The sequence below is a fragment of the Cryptomeria japonica genome, chromosome 6, assembly GCF_030272615.1.
Source record: "Cryptomeria japonica chromosome 6, Sugi_1.0, whole genome shotgun sequence".
Classification (NCBI taxonomy): Eukaryota; Viridiplantae; Streptophyta; class Pinopsida; order Cupressales; family Cupressaceae; genus Cryptomeria; species Cryptomeria japonica.
Genome location: NC_081410.1, coordinates 170,366,578 through 170,380,075, shown reverse-complemented (window position 1 = coordinate 170,380,075; position 13,498 = coordinate 170,366,578). Strand labels below are relative to the sequence as shown.

Below are 13,498 nucleotides of genomic sequence, written 5' to 3'. Positions count from 1 at the left end.
ATCAACCAAGGCTGAATAAAATGGGTACAAGTTTCCTAGGGGCAATCCTTCAAATGCATAATATGTTTCAAAGCCTAGGAATTACTTATTAGATGCACATACATATTTTAGTGATGCATACTTAGGTTACTCAAGTAGCCTTGCATCTTATGAAAACCCATTACCTATTTTACAAGCAACCATGTATGCAAGAATAAAGAAGATTAATGAGCTTTTGAAACACAAGGAAGAATGTAAAAACATGATCAAGAAATTGCAAGAAAAAGATTACTTCAATACAAAAAATCAAGTTACTCCACCCCTTAAGATTCTCCTAGACCCAATATACAAACAACTAGACCTTTCTTGGGCTAATTATAAAAAGCAGACCATGCATTCCAATATCTAGAACCAAATGCTCAATTTTGTTGGATTTGAGATGCATGTTTCTTAAAGCTTGCATGAATCCATCTTATTGATTATGGTGGGTTAGGGATTGGTCGCAAGTTCAATCTTCAAATTGCTTTAGGAGAAATAAAATTCTTTTGACTTTCATTATAAAGAATGAAATACACTAGTTGCCCACTGATCCACATCTAAGAGTAAACAATATTTCTACTTCCTTAATGTTTATAAATATAGACATTTTTAGTGCCTACCATAGTAGTAGATTTAGGTTTCATGATATTCTTATCTATATCTTGCATTATAATGTTAATAACTATTGATTTAAGCTATAAATAGTATCTTCCAAATAACATACATTACTTTGAAAACCTTCTTAGTCACTCTCACACCTTAAAGACAAATCAAAACATTCACCAATAGTTATAGGAGTAGGGTAGGATATACATACTATTCATGGATCCATTAATATAAACTTGGGAATAGTCTTATGTAATCTCAAATGCATAGATTCTTAGAGAATCACGTTCAATGTGTCTTCACCTTGCTATTGCGTATATAATGAAAAATGAAAACATCTTAAGTGATTATTACAAAGCCAATATTAGTTAGCACACGTGCAAGATGTCATTAACTATAGAGAGGTTATTGCAACTAGTCTTTCTTGAATTAGTGACAAATTTTGGGGCCAATCTTGTAGTTTTGGTTTGGTTGTACATTTTGTTTGATTTGAATATCTATTTAGGCATGCCTTTGGAAACACTCTCATTCTAGGCTAATCTCAAAGCATATGAGAAACAACATTAGCTTAAAGTTAGCCTTCGATTGTCCTAAGTCTATTTATGATCCTCTTCTTCCCTTTTCAAGATAACCCATTGCTCCAAAAGGTGGAAAAAAGATGTAGGATTTGGGTAGAGTTATTATGGGACACATAATTTTGACAGTAATTTTGGGGAAGGTCTCATTGGCATAAGCTTGGGGGGATGCCAACTCATAAAGATTTTGATGGGTCAAAATACATTTGAAGACTTTGCTAGTGGAAGGACCCATCATTCATTTACCTTGAAGATCTTATTACTTTTTCTCTTTTATAAAAGGTGACTACTCTTCTGTTCGAATAATAGTTTGTTATTGTTGTACCTTGCTATTGTTAGTGTCTCAAGAAGCACATCTCACACCTACATTGATTGGTTTTAAGGTACATGCTTTTTTTTAAGTTTTTAAAAATTGGTTTAGTACTTCTATTCTCTACCCTACATGGTGGTACATGATTAGCCATGCTTGAACAATATGGATACAAGTTTCCTAGGGGTGTTCCTTCAAGTGCATAGTATGTTCTAGATCTTAGGAATTACTTATTAGATGTAGGTGAATATTGTAGTTTTACAAATTCAGGCTACTAAAGTAACCCTGCATTGTATGAAAACCCATTGCCTATTTGACAAGCAACCATGTATGCAACTGTAAAGAACATTAATGAGCTTGTGAAACATAAGGAATAATATGAAAATATGATCAAGACAATTGCAAGCAAAAGATTACTCTAATACAAAACATCAAATTACTCCATCCTTTAAGATTCCTCTAAACCCAATATACAAATGACTAGACCTCTCTTGGGTTGATTATAAAAAGGAAACCATGCATTCCAATATTTACAATGAAATGCCAAAATTTGATGGATTTGATATGCATGTTTCTCGAAACGCGTATCAATCCATCCAACTAAGAGTGGTAGGTTAGGAATCAATCATAAATTCAATCTTCAAATTGCATTAAGAGAAATCAAGTTCTTTTGAATTCCATTATCAACAATGATATACATTAGTTGCCCTTTGATCCACATCTAAAAATAAAACAATCTTTTGCTCCCTCGGTATTTTTAATGCCCACCATAACAATAGATTTAGATTCCATAATCTGCTATCTTTATCTTGCATTGCAATGTTAATAACTATTGCTTGCAACTATACAAATAGAAGCTTCAAAAGTGTATCCTTCTTATATATGAATGAATAAAGAATTTTTAATGATGTCCACAAGATCCAACCATCTATAAAATAAATACCTAAAATACCCCTTTTTCAACTTATTGTTGTCCACACTTTAATAGACTATTTAACCTCATGAACATTATTAAGAGCATTAATTAATTCATTCACAACAGTTAATATTGGTAGGGAGCCTATCCGAACCTAGCCCTATACTTTGGGATTCCAAGAGGAGCCTTCATCGATTAAAAATGTTTCTTTTCTGTGAAATAACCTTGTGATTTGTATCTACAAGCTTCAAAAAAGACTGGAGAAGTGCTATCGTACACCGACGTTCGAGAAAAGAAACAGTGTAATTATATATCAAATATGCCCATGTACATGCCGCGCGATTACTAGATTTTGAAGGACTAAACTCCATCAAACGCTACAGAAGATCAAAGGTGGCGTCGAATCTCGTCATCTGGTTTGAAAGCTATGGCAAGTAAATTTTTCTCCGTCTTTTTAAGTTTGTTCGGTAATTACCCTTTCCACTTGTTCTCAAAGGTGATGCCATGACAGTACAGTTCTTTCAATTGCAAAACTTTGAGGGTTTGACAATATAAAACTTTAAAACAAAGTACGGCGTGCTCTGTGAACTTTGCAGGGTTCAGGCAATGCGCTGGAAGAGTGCTTAAAGCTTCTAAGAGGTGAAAGGGATGAACAACGTCTAGCTGGACTACTTCTGGCAACCAAATTCTGTCAGGGAGATGATAAAGGCTCGGTTGTCAAAGTCTTTAATGCAGTGGGAATGCTGTTTTTGGACCGCCTTTTGAAGACAGGTGAGCTCTGCTTTTTCCAGTAACTTGAATTTTAGTCGATTCTTAAATCTTTCTGTTAAACAATCACTTTGTTTTATTGCTGGAAAAATCTGAGTTTGAATTTAGATTTAGTTTACATCTAATACGAAATGTTCCTCAAGCAGACATAAATGTTTGTGGGTATTAATCTTATATTTATCTTCATGTGTAAAAAATGGCTTATTCTAAAATGCTTGTGTATTGCTCTAGCATCTTTTCATGCTGTTAAAATTGGCTTGTTCTAAAATTGTGATGGGTAATACCCTATTCTTTTTTCTATTTCGGTTAATAGACTATAATTAGAGACTTTATTCAGAGACCATACAGTATTGTCATCATGCTTATCTATGAACTAACTGATTAAATATATCATACACCTTGGCCCATGCAAAAATGCCTTTGGGGTGATAACTATCAGAACTAGGAATCCCACAACCTTCCTTGGAATCACACACTAAATCAGATGCTCTGAGATGAGCATTAAAACCATGCATATATTATTAAAATATAACTTTCTATTCTTAAATTTGTAGAATAAAGATATAGGTGCTTCTTGACATCATCAATTAGCAAGCAACTCTACGTGATTTAGCGAACGAGAAATAATAATTGCACTTTGTAAATGCTCCAGTGCGTGCATGTGTGTGTTCATCTGCATTGATTTGTGTCTCTGTGTGTGCTCATGTGCATGTGCACATGCTTGTGCGCTTGTGCATGGTTCTGTTTGTGGATGTATGCACATGAGAGCATGTGTGCTTATGTATAGACACATGCAAGTGTGTGTGAGCATGTGCACATCCACATGTGCATGTGTGCGTGCACAGCCATGGTTGCATTAGCTACATGTGAAAAAAGTAGATAAGTCCTGCTTGTGCCTTAGCATCGAGAAGGCAGCTTCGTTTCCAAACCTGCCATCTGTTCTTTTATAACTGAGATCATGCTAATTGTTAGGTCTCTTGGTTATCTTCACTCTCTTGAAGAGTTTGTACTTTATGATTACTTTCGTGTAATCGTGGCTGTTGGGTTGCAACATGGAGTTCAACATAGCCCTAAATATTCACATCTGACTTTGGATAATAAGAGCTGAGGCACCACTATTCAAATTGTTCAGACCTTGGCAATAGATGTGAAGCTATTAACCACTGATACCCAAAATTATAGACATCTCCATCTAAAATACATTCGAAACTTCCTGCCTTGCTGCTCCATATATGTACCCATTAACCAAGTTCGGACCAAAACCCGGGATTCTTAGGAGGGAGCTGAAATGGGATACCTTCTTCTGGGTTGTTTCCATGTGTAGCTAGTGGTGTAATCTGGGGATGCCTTAGCTTTGCTTCCAAAGATGACTTGTGTTAGCATAGCTTCTAGACTTCTAGTGCACTCACAGTCCTGTGTCAATGTTTCTCCTGGGTTTGAAATCTTTCTTTGCTGTATTCCATGTGTTGACTTGCCAAAACTTCCTTTCTATTCATTATGGAGTCTAGAGGATTTGACATAACTCCATCCTTAGAACTTCTGTTCAAATTATCTCCTTGCTTATCTCAAACTTGTTTGTTCCACTCCAGCTGATCCACTGAGCAGTTTGATGCCCAATGATTTTTTTGTGGCTGTTGTTTGACAAAAGCCTAATATTAGCATCTTCATAACTTTGGGCAGGTTGATTTTGATACATTTGTTATGGGTCCAATGCCAATTTTTTTTATTATATAAATTATACGCTGAGGTAGTTGCCTGGTCTGTTGTAATGTCCCAATCTACATGCTTATGCAATTCCGGCCTTAATCCTTCTACAAATGCTTATTATTTGGATAACAACTATATCGGATTCTAATATTCAAATCAGATCTTAAACAACTCAGATTAATTCACTTTTTACATATTAGAATTAGCATCACATTCTAAATAAAAGTGTCAATCTCCTTATTACAAATAAATAGCGAATAACATATGTGATTCTTGAGCTTCTTATTTCAACAATGATTGTATTACATTCAAATAGTTGTGCAATGCCAGAACTTACAACATCAATAGGCTCTTATATTCATACTGACAACGATAGCAAATCGAACCAACATAGTGTGGCTGGATCCAAAATTCATGAAGCTCAAATTTGACCTCTAAAATGAAACTGCTCTTTGAAATAATAGGGCTTTCATCCTAGATCCCCATGCCCAAACACAAGTGCTCAAAATGGTTTCCAGAAAGGGATTTGTGTAAAGTGTAGATAATAATCCTCGAATGGATGTGTTTGCTCCTTTCTATCCTTCACAAACAATAACAGGTCGGTCATAAAGTAATTCCTCAATTCCAAATTTGAATAATGACAATGGGTGGGAAAGATCCCACTTTTGAAAGATATGGCGCCAAAAACAAACCACTGTTGACATTATTTCATATGTTGGGGAGTTTAAAAGACAATGAAAATAAAGGTGAAAAGATTGAGGAACCGGGGTTGGAAACTTGGAAATACTACAAGACTCATATTGTAGGTTGATGCATCAAGGTTGAGCTACATACATGCTGGTAAAGACAAGTACGAAAGTTTGCCAAATACAAAGGGGAAGTCGGGGAACAATAGAGGGTATGATGGGATGGATAAATTTGAAACTTTGATAGAAAGAGAGGAAAAGCGGAGTTAGAAGGAAAGACATATTTGAAGGGGAAAACACATAGCACATGGAACCATGGGAGATACAAGAACAAACCTAATACGTACATACTTAAAATGATTGGAAATGAGGCATGACAAGACTGCCTTGCTCAAAATTGCTTGCTTCAAGCAATTGCAGGTTTGGATGTTCCAATATCTGAGGGCCTTCTCATATTGCATCTTCCACAGGAAGATATTTCTACTGAATCAAATTCTCCTTGGTGCTTTTATTTCTCAATTTCCTCTCATTCACATCCATGATTATTTTGGGAATCAGAACTAGCTTGCCTTCATCAATCAGAGGTAGCTTGTTTGAAGTTACTATATGTTTGCCCAACACTCCTTTGAGACAAGATGCATGAAAGACATTATGCATCTTACTTTCCTTTGGCAGCTCCAATTCATAGGCCACTTCGTCAATCCTTCCCAAAATTTTGTTGATTTTTTTTCGATAAGTTTACTTTCATGGAAGATTGCTTGTATGTCTGCAATCTCGTAAACACCATGTCTCTAACCTCAAATTTTCTCCCAATCTTGTGGCAGTTTGCATACACCTTTTTTTTGATTTTGAGTCTGCTAGAGATTATTTTAAAGTGACTTCAGGATGTCTTGGCTTTGCTTGATCAGATCACTCACTCTTAGAACCCTACTATCTAATAGGGAAAGGTCAACAAAGCTTCGGGCTTCATACTTACAGAAAAGCGTGAATGAAAATCATCTCAATAGATATGTGATAAGTGGTGTTATAATAGTGCTCTCCCAGATGGAGCCATTTGATCCACATCTTCTATTGATTAGCAACATAATTTCTCAAATAATCTTCCATCCATTTTTTCACAATCCGAATTGGCTATCTGTTTGTGGGTGGTAGCTAGTGTTGGATATGAGCTTGGCTCTTGCCAAAAAAAAGAGCTCTTGCAAAAACAAATTCATGAAACGATTGTCTTTATCACTCATGATGCTCTTGGGTGGTCCATGGAGTTTTAGCATTTCCTTAAAGAACAGATTGGCAAGTTGTGGTGCCTTAAATTGTAAAGAAATAGTAAATAAATGTGCATACTTCGTTAGTCTATATATAGCAACATATATGTAGTGGCTACCTTGATTTTAGGAAGTTGAATGATGAAATCCATTGACACTCCCACTTTTGTTCTGAAATAGGTAAGGGTTGCAAAATTCCTATTGGGAATGTTCACACTGTTTTATTCCTCTGACAAACAATGCACTCTTTGATATGATTGAGTGTGTCATCTTTAGTTTGTTCCATGTGAATCTTTCCCTAATATGCTTGTCGGTCTTAAAATACTCAAGGTGGCTCGCCAATAGAGTATCATGAAATGCTCTCAAAATCTTTCCTCCTTGATTCCAACATCAAGTAGATTCTTTCTTTGTAGATAATGATTTCATTGCAAATTATGTACATGCTATTCAACAGCTTCTCTTCCACCACATCAGCTGGAATGGCATTCTTAGCATATTTTGCTATGATTTCAATCTTCCAAGCAAGAGAGATATGAGACATTCAACATATATTTGGCCTTCAAGATAATGCATTAGCAACAGCATTTTTCTTTCCTTTAACATACTCAGTTTTAAATTCATACGCTTGAAGTTTGCTAACCCACTTTTGTTGCCACTCATTCAGATCCTTTTGATTGAAAAAAGTACCTCAAGCTATTATTATCAGTCTTGATTGCAAATTGGCTACACACCAAGTATTTGCCTAAATTTGATTAATGTGTGCATGATAGCTACCATTTCCTTATCTTATATGGAGGATTGCCTTTCCACCTCCACAGAATTTGGACTCTTCAATGCATTTGGGTGCTTGTTTTGCACAAGCACTTCTCTCAATGCTTTGCATTCCAAAATGAAAGGAAGGGAGAAGATAACTAATATGGACATGAGCTCATTACCACTTATAATTGTCAAATGCTCATTATGCAACCTCATTCCACGTGAAAGCTCCCTTAACAATCTTCTATAGTAGCTGCAAAGGCTAAATAATCCTCGCACCTATGTCAAATTCTTTGGGGAAGGCTAGTCACAAATAGCTCTGATCTTCTCCACGTCCATTTGCACTCCATTTGCATTGATGTGCCTCAAATACAAGATCTTTGTCATGATGAACTTGCACTTTTACTCTTTGCAAATAGAGTCTGCACTTTTGGAACTCCTAACACTTCATTAGTGTGTGGTTAATGCTCCTCTCACATCTTGTTGTAGATCAGAATGTCAGCAAAGAAAACAAGGACAAAATTTCTTAGTTGCTTGCAGAAACATCAATTCATGCATGAATGGAAGGTCGCTGAGGTGTTTGTCAAAACAAACTGCATGACCAAAAACTCATAACTTGTTCTTAGTGACATCAAAAGGCTGTCTTGTGAATATCCTCCTCTTGGACTTGGATATGGTGGTGGCTTGATCCGATCTATTTTTGAAAAATAGATCGCTTCGTGAAGCTCATCTATCTATTCATTGATTTTGGGGATTGGGTATTGGTTTTTGATAGTGTTCTTGTTCAATGCTCTATTGTGATGCCCACATCTTTAAGCTAATAATGATACGTAGTAAAAACACTTTTGTGATCAAGGGTGATAGCCTTGAAACACGTCCAACTAGTTAGTAGTTAGGAAATAATATTTTGTACATAATATTAAAGAAGTTCAAGTAGGTAGCTTTACATATTTTATCAATAAGACTGAAGCATGAAGACCTTATGAAGGAAAATCATCTTATTCAGAAGACTTCACAATTTTCCTCTCAAGCACCCGAGCAGGGCATAAAGGATAAGATGTAGTAGTAAAGACAACAAATTTGATATTCTATCCACTCATTCTTATAATCAAGGAATGAAAAATTTAAGAGCACACGACATACAGAAGCCTTGATCATAATATTGATGTAATGCAAAAACTCGTGGAGATCTCTTATGCATCAATCTATAACATCTGTCATACAGAAGAAAGACAATGGAGATGATGAGTAACATATCCTATCATCATTATCAAGACAACTGGAAGGCAGCAAGATTCCATACCCATGAATCACAACATGGATGCCATACAGAAGTATACTTGTCATTTCAACAATTCTTGTATACATCAAGCATCCATCAATCGAAGAGGAGATAACAGATCAAAGATAGTCAAAGTTTTATTAATAGACTTGATTAAACAAAATAACAGTCTGCAAGATTATCGCCATCAATTGATTTGGATCAAGTGCTCAACACTTAATATTGCTGGATAAGGAGGATTCAATAATCCATGTCAACGGAGGGAGTTCGAGTTTAAGACTGACAAGCCAAACAATATTGATTAAGGCCTTAACAAACCTGATCAGCAACTAACCATTCTATGGGTTAGTTATGCAAAGTACAAACAATAATAAAGCCACTCCAATCAACAATGATTAATTAATCCTTATCAAATGATCATATAAACGTACTATTACAGGATATGTCCATTCCAAGAAGAGATACAACCCATTGATCCCATAAGATATTTAATGAGGACCAAATGTTCATTCCAAACAGCATTGTATTTTGTCTTTATTCTTATTTGTATCCATTATTGGATCTGCTCATTGGAGCAACAGCCCTTCGGCATATTCAAGTTGCATAGTTCGAAGGTAATATTCAGAGACGGCACCAACCATATTGCATATATCCCAAGACCAAATCAGAAACAGCAATCACCCTTTATCGCTATAAGTGGTAGGAGAAAGACTATCAGCATCTTGTTATTGCCATATCAGACACAGCACTATATAGCATTATTGCTATCATCAGAAGGAGGTTCATTGCATAAATCACATCAATACATTAGTAAGAGCAGAGATCTCTACATTTGAAGATTGGAATATCTTACCATTGCATAATTCCTATAGTTATATCTGAGACAGCGGAAATATTTCATCCAATCAATCAAGTTACTATTTGCAAATTATATAATACTTGTATTATCACATATTGATCATATGTTTCAGAATTGATACAGTGGCATCCTATTAAGTATTTATTATCAGCATTCATAAGAATTTTGTGTTTTTGACAAGAAGAAGTCTCTTGCAATTGATTTGAAGTAAATTGTCTCTTTACTCATAAATACACCTAAGGGGACATTACATCTATCGTAGATGCACAACCACATTGTGCCATCTTTCTTCGTCACCAGAACTATAGATGAGGCATAACCACTTGAGCTGGGTTTGATGTGCTTTATGTCTAGCACTTCCTTTATTGCTTGTTTGTTTTCCTCCTTATGTCTCTTGGGGTGGCGGTAGGGAGTACTGATGATGGGCAGTTTCGTCGGAGGAGTGTTGTTGAAGACCTTTCCATGCTTGTCCAAAATATTTTGTGCATCCACATGATATGCTTTCTTACCTTTGGTGGAATTTGTTATAGTCACCAAACACTGAGTTGCCCACATTGATTTCCCATGACAAAAGGTCCTCGTCATTCTCTAAGCAGTTGCAATTCTTAGTTCTTTATTTGTCATTCCTCAAAGTACCACTTCTTTCTCTTTAGACTGGAACTTTAGTTCCATACTTTAGAAGTTCTGCGTGATCTCACTTAATGAGTTCAACCATTGGATACCTAAGAGGCTAAGACCATATCTATCACCTATGTTGACAACATAGAAATCATCCTTCATATTATATCCTCCGAGATTAAGATTTAGTTGAGGGTTTTTTTTAATGCATTGGATGGTGAATCAATCAGCCACCATTATATTGAACCCTTAAAATCTTTTGTATTGAGCCATCACTTTACCACCAGTCTCTCATCTATGAAATTGTGTGCAGCACTAGTGTAAAGAGCACAGTCACCCTTTGACCTCGTAGAACCCCATGGATGCAAAAAGTATTGTACTTTGGAGTACTAGAGAGTTTAGTAAGAGTGCCTCCTACTCTTTTGGTTCGCTTCTTCATCAATGTCTAGTTTAGGTTCTTCTTCACTTTGCGGTTCAGGTTATTTAGATCGTGATTCATCTTCAGACCTTACTTCAATGTAATGCGTCCACCCTTTTCCAAGGCATCTATGTCCAAGTGACTAGGACTCGTTGTAGCTGAAGCATAGCTTTTTCCTTGCCTTAATGTCTGGCCTAAATGGGAAACTCTTGGTTTGCTGTACATTTTATGAAAAGGCTTCTTTGGAATGAAGGTCTTGGTTTGAAACTTATTCTTCGCGTGGAAGTTTCCAGTGCCAAAGCCTGCATGATTGCCTCTTGTAGAGTGGGTGGTTTGAAAGCTTTGACCAGTCCCTTGAGAGATTCAGTTAACCCTTCGATGAAGAGTATAGTAAATCTTCTCTTCATGATGTTTGGCACCATTACAGACAGCTTCTAAAACTTTATTACATAATTCTCCACTGAGCCACACTACTTGAGCTGCTTCAAATCTTTGAAGTAAACTTCAGGACCATTTCAATCAAACCTCTCAATCAATCGGTTGCAAAATTTGTTTCATGAGTTGGTGGATCCATGACCTTAAGTGATTAGTTTGGTGGTAAACTTCTGGACCATTTCAATCAAACCTCTCAATCAATTGGTTGCAAAATTTGTTTCATGAGTTGATGGATCCATGACCTTAAGTGATTAGTTTTTGGTACCACCAATCATGTGCAATACCCTCCAACTTCAAGGTAGCAAACTTGATTGCTTCATCTTTATAGGTTTTAGAGATAGATGTATGTCTAGCATTTGTACCCATGCATGAGTGAGCATCTATTAGATCCATCATGGGGAGAAAGAGTCAACTTCTCCAAAGCTTGCTGCATATTTCTTTGAAAAGCTTGCCATATAAGGCCATTTCAAGCCTTCTTCATGTTCATAAAATTGGTGATTGACATATTACCTCAGATTTTCTCTTGGAGGGCTCCATACTTTGCATGACAACCCCTAATTTCAACATCAGTGAGTTTTGAGCTTCATTTTCTGGAATCTCTACCTGCTTATCAAGAAAGATAGATCACGTGGATCTTGTATTTGAAACAAGGACAATCTTTTGGTTGTTGCTCTGAGTGGCATCAGGATTATTGGCCCCAGAAGTGCTTCCTTCACCAATCTGTTCTCTAGGCCCATTCATATTGTTATCTATCTTGTGGAGCAATTGTGCCATCATGTCCAACATCAAATTAAGCTTCCTTTTGACTTGACCATTAGGGTTATTCAGTTTTGTTCTTTTTTCCCCTTTCTGACATAGTATTATGTTCTGCAATAGTTTCTAAAGGAGGAGAATTTGGCTCTAAATTCTTTGTAGATTGACTTTGTTTTCTGATTTCTCTCAAATGATATCTGGTTGCTTTCTCATTGTATTGCATCAAAAACTTAACATGCAAAGTTCAAATTTGGAAACACGGGATGGCAAGATCACCAACTCTAATACCACTGTGATTTCTTGGTCAAAATACTTACGCAATTCCAGCCTTAATCCTGCCATGAACAATTATTAATTGGATAACAACTATATTGGATTCTAATATTCGAATCAGATTTTAAAACAACTCAGGTTGAATTCACTGCTTACATGTTGGCATTAGCATCACATTCTAAACAACAAAGTACATACAAAAACTGCTGATTTCCTTATTACAAATAAATAGCAAATAATAGATATGATTCTTGAACTATTTCTTATTTCAACAATGTCTTTATTACATTAAAATACTTATGGAACATTGTCAAGTACAACAACAATAAGCTCTTAAATTCATACCAACAACAATAGCAAACTGAACTAGTACAATGTAGATGGAATCACGATCGATGAAGCTCAAATGCAACCTTTGAAATGATACCGCTCTCTGAAATCAATAAGGTTTTTGTCTAGTGATCCCCACAATTGAACACAACTGCTCAAAATGGTTTCTTGAAAGGGATTTCTATAAGTGTAGATGATGATCCTTGAATGGACAGGTTTTCTCTTTTATATCCTTCACAAATAATAATAGGTCGTCCACAAAGTAATTCCGCAATTCCAAATTTGAATGATGGTAATGGGCAGAAAAGATCCTACTTTTGAAAGATATGGTGCCAACCACTATTGACATTTAGGCACAATTTTCACATCATCTAGCACAATTTCCCTTTCATTAGGCACCACTCGTCTAAATTTTATAAATATATTACCAACAGATTTGTATATATAATAACGTATATATGTGGAGGAGTTGTGTCTGCACGATGTGGAAAATTCATTACTTGGACTAGGCAAGACGATTTTTGAATCGGACTTAGACTTGACACTCATACTTGACCAAGAGTTGACAACTTGAATAGACCATGAAATATAAATATCGTTAAGGATTTATTGCTTTTATTTGCATCCTTCAATAAATAAACTTTAAAGACACAATAAACTAATCGAATATAAGTAACTTTGATAACATACACATGTATACATTGATCACATGAATACAAAAGTAGAATTTTGCCTAAGAAAACACCATTTTTAAATATATAAATATTGTTAAGTTTATATGAAATTCATGGATTATGAAATTTGTGGCATCAAAACAAAATATCAAATTAAATGTATAATTAGGGCTTCAAGGAGCTTGCATCACATGCCCTTACATTCATAGTTGGACAGCAAGTCTCGGTCAAGCATTTAAGGTAGGTCTTTGA

At 35.7% G+C, this 13,498-nt stretch overlaps 1 protein-coding gene across 5 annotated transcripts in view; it reads left to right on the top strand.

The window, feature by feature from the left end:
• The first annotated feature begins 2,571 nt into the window (after window positions 1-2,571).
• LOC131071776 (uncharacterized) overlaps window positions 2,572-13,498 on the top strand; it is a 260,807-nt gene continuing 249,880 nt past the window's right edge. For 2 of the 5 annotated variants that reach the window (XM_059207276.1, XM_059207272.1), the window contains exons 1-2: window positions 2,574-2,855; window positions 3,022-3,196. In XM_059207276.1, coding sequence (XP_059063259.1) covers window positions 2,853-2,855; window positions 3,022-3,196 — 178 coding nt within the window. In that variant the 5' untranslated portion in view covers window positions 2,574-2,852. Of the gene's footprint in view, window positions 2,893-3,021; window positions 3,197-13,498 lie in introns of all 5 variants that reach the window. The other 3 variants (XM_059207275.1, XM_059207274.1, XM_059207273.1) reach the window with 3 other exon arrangements.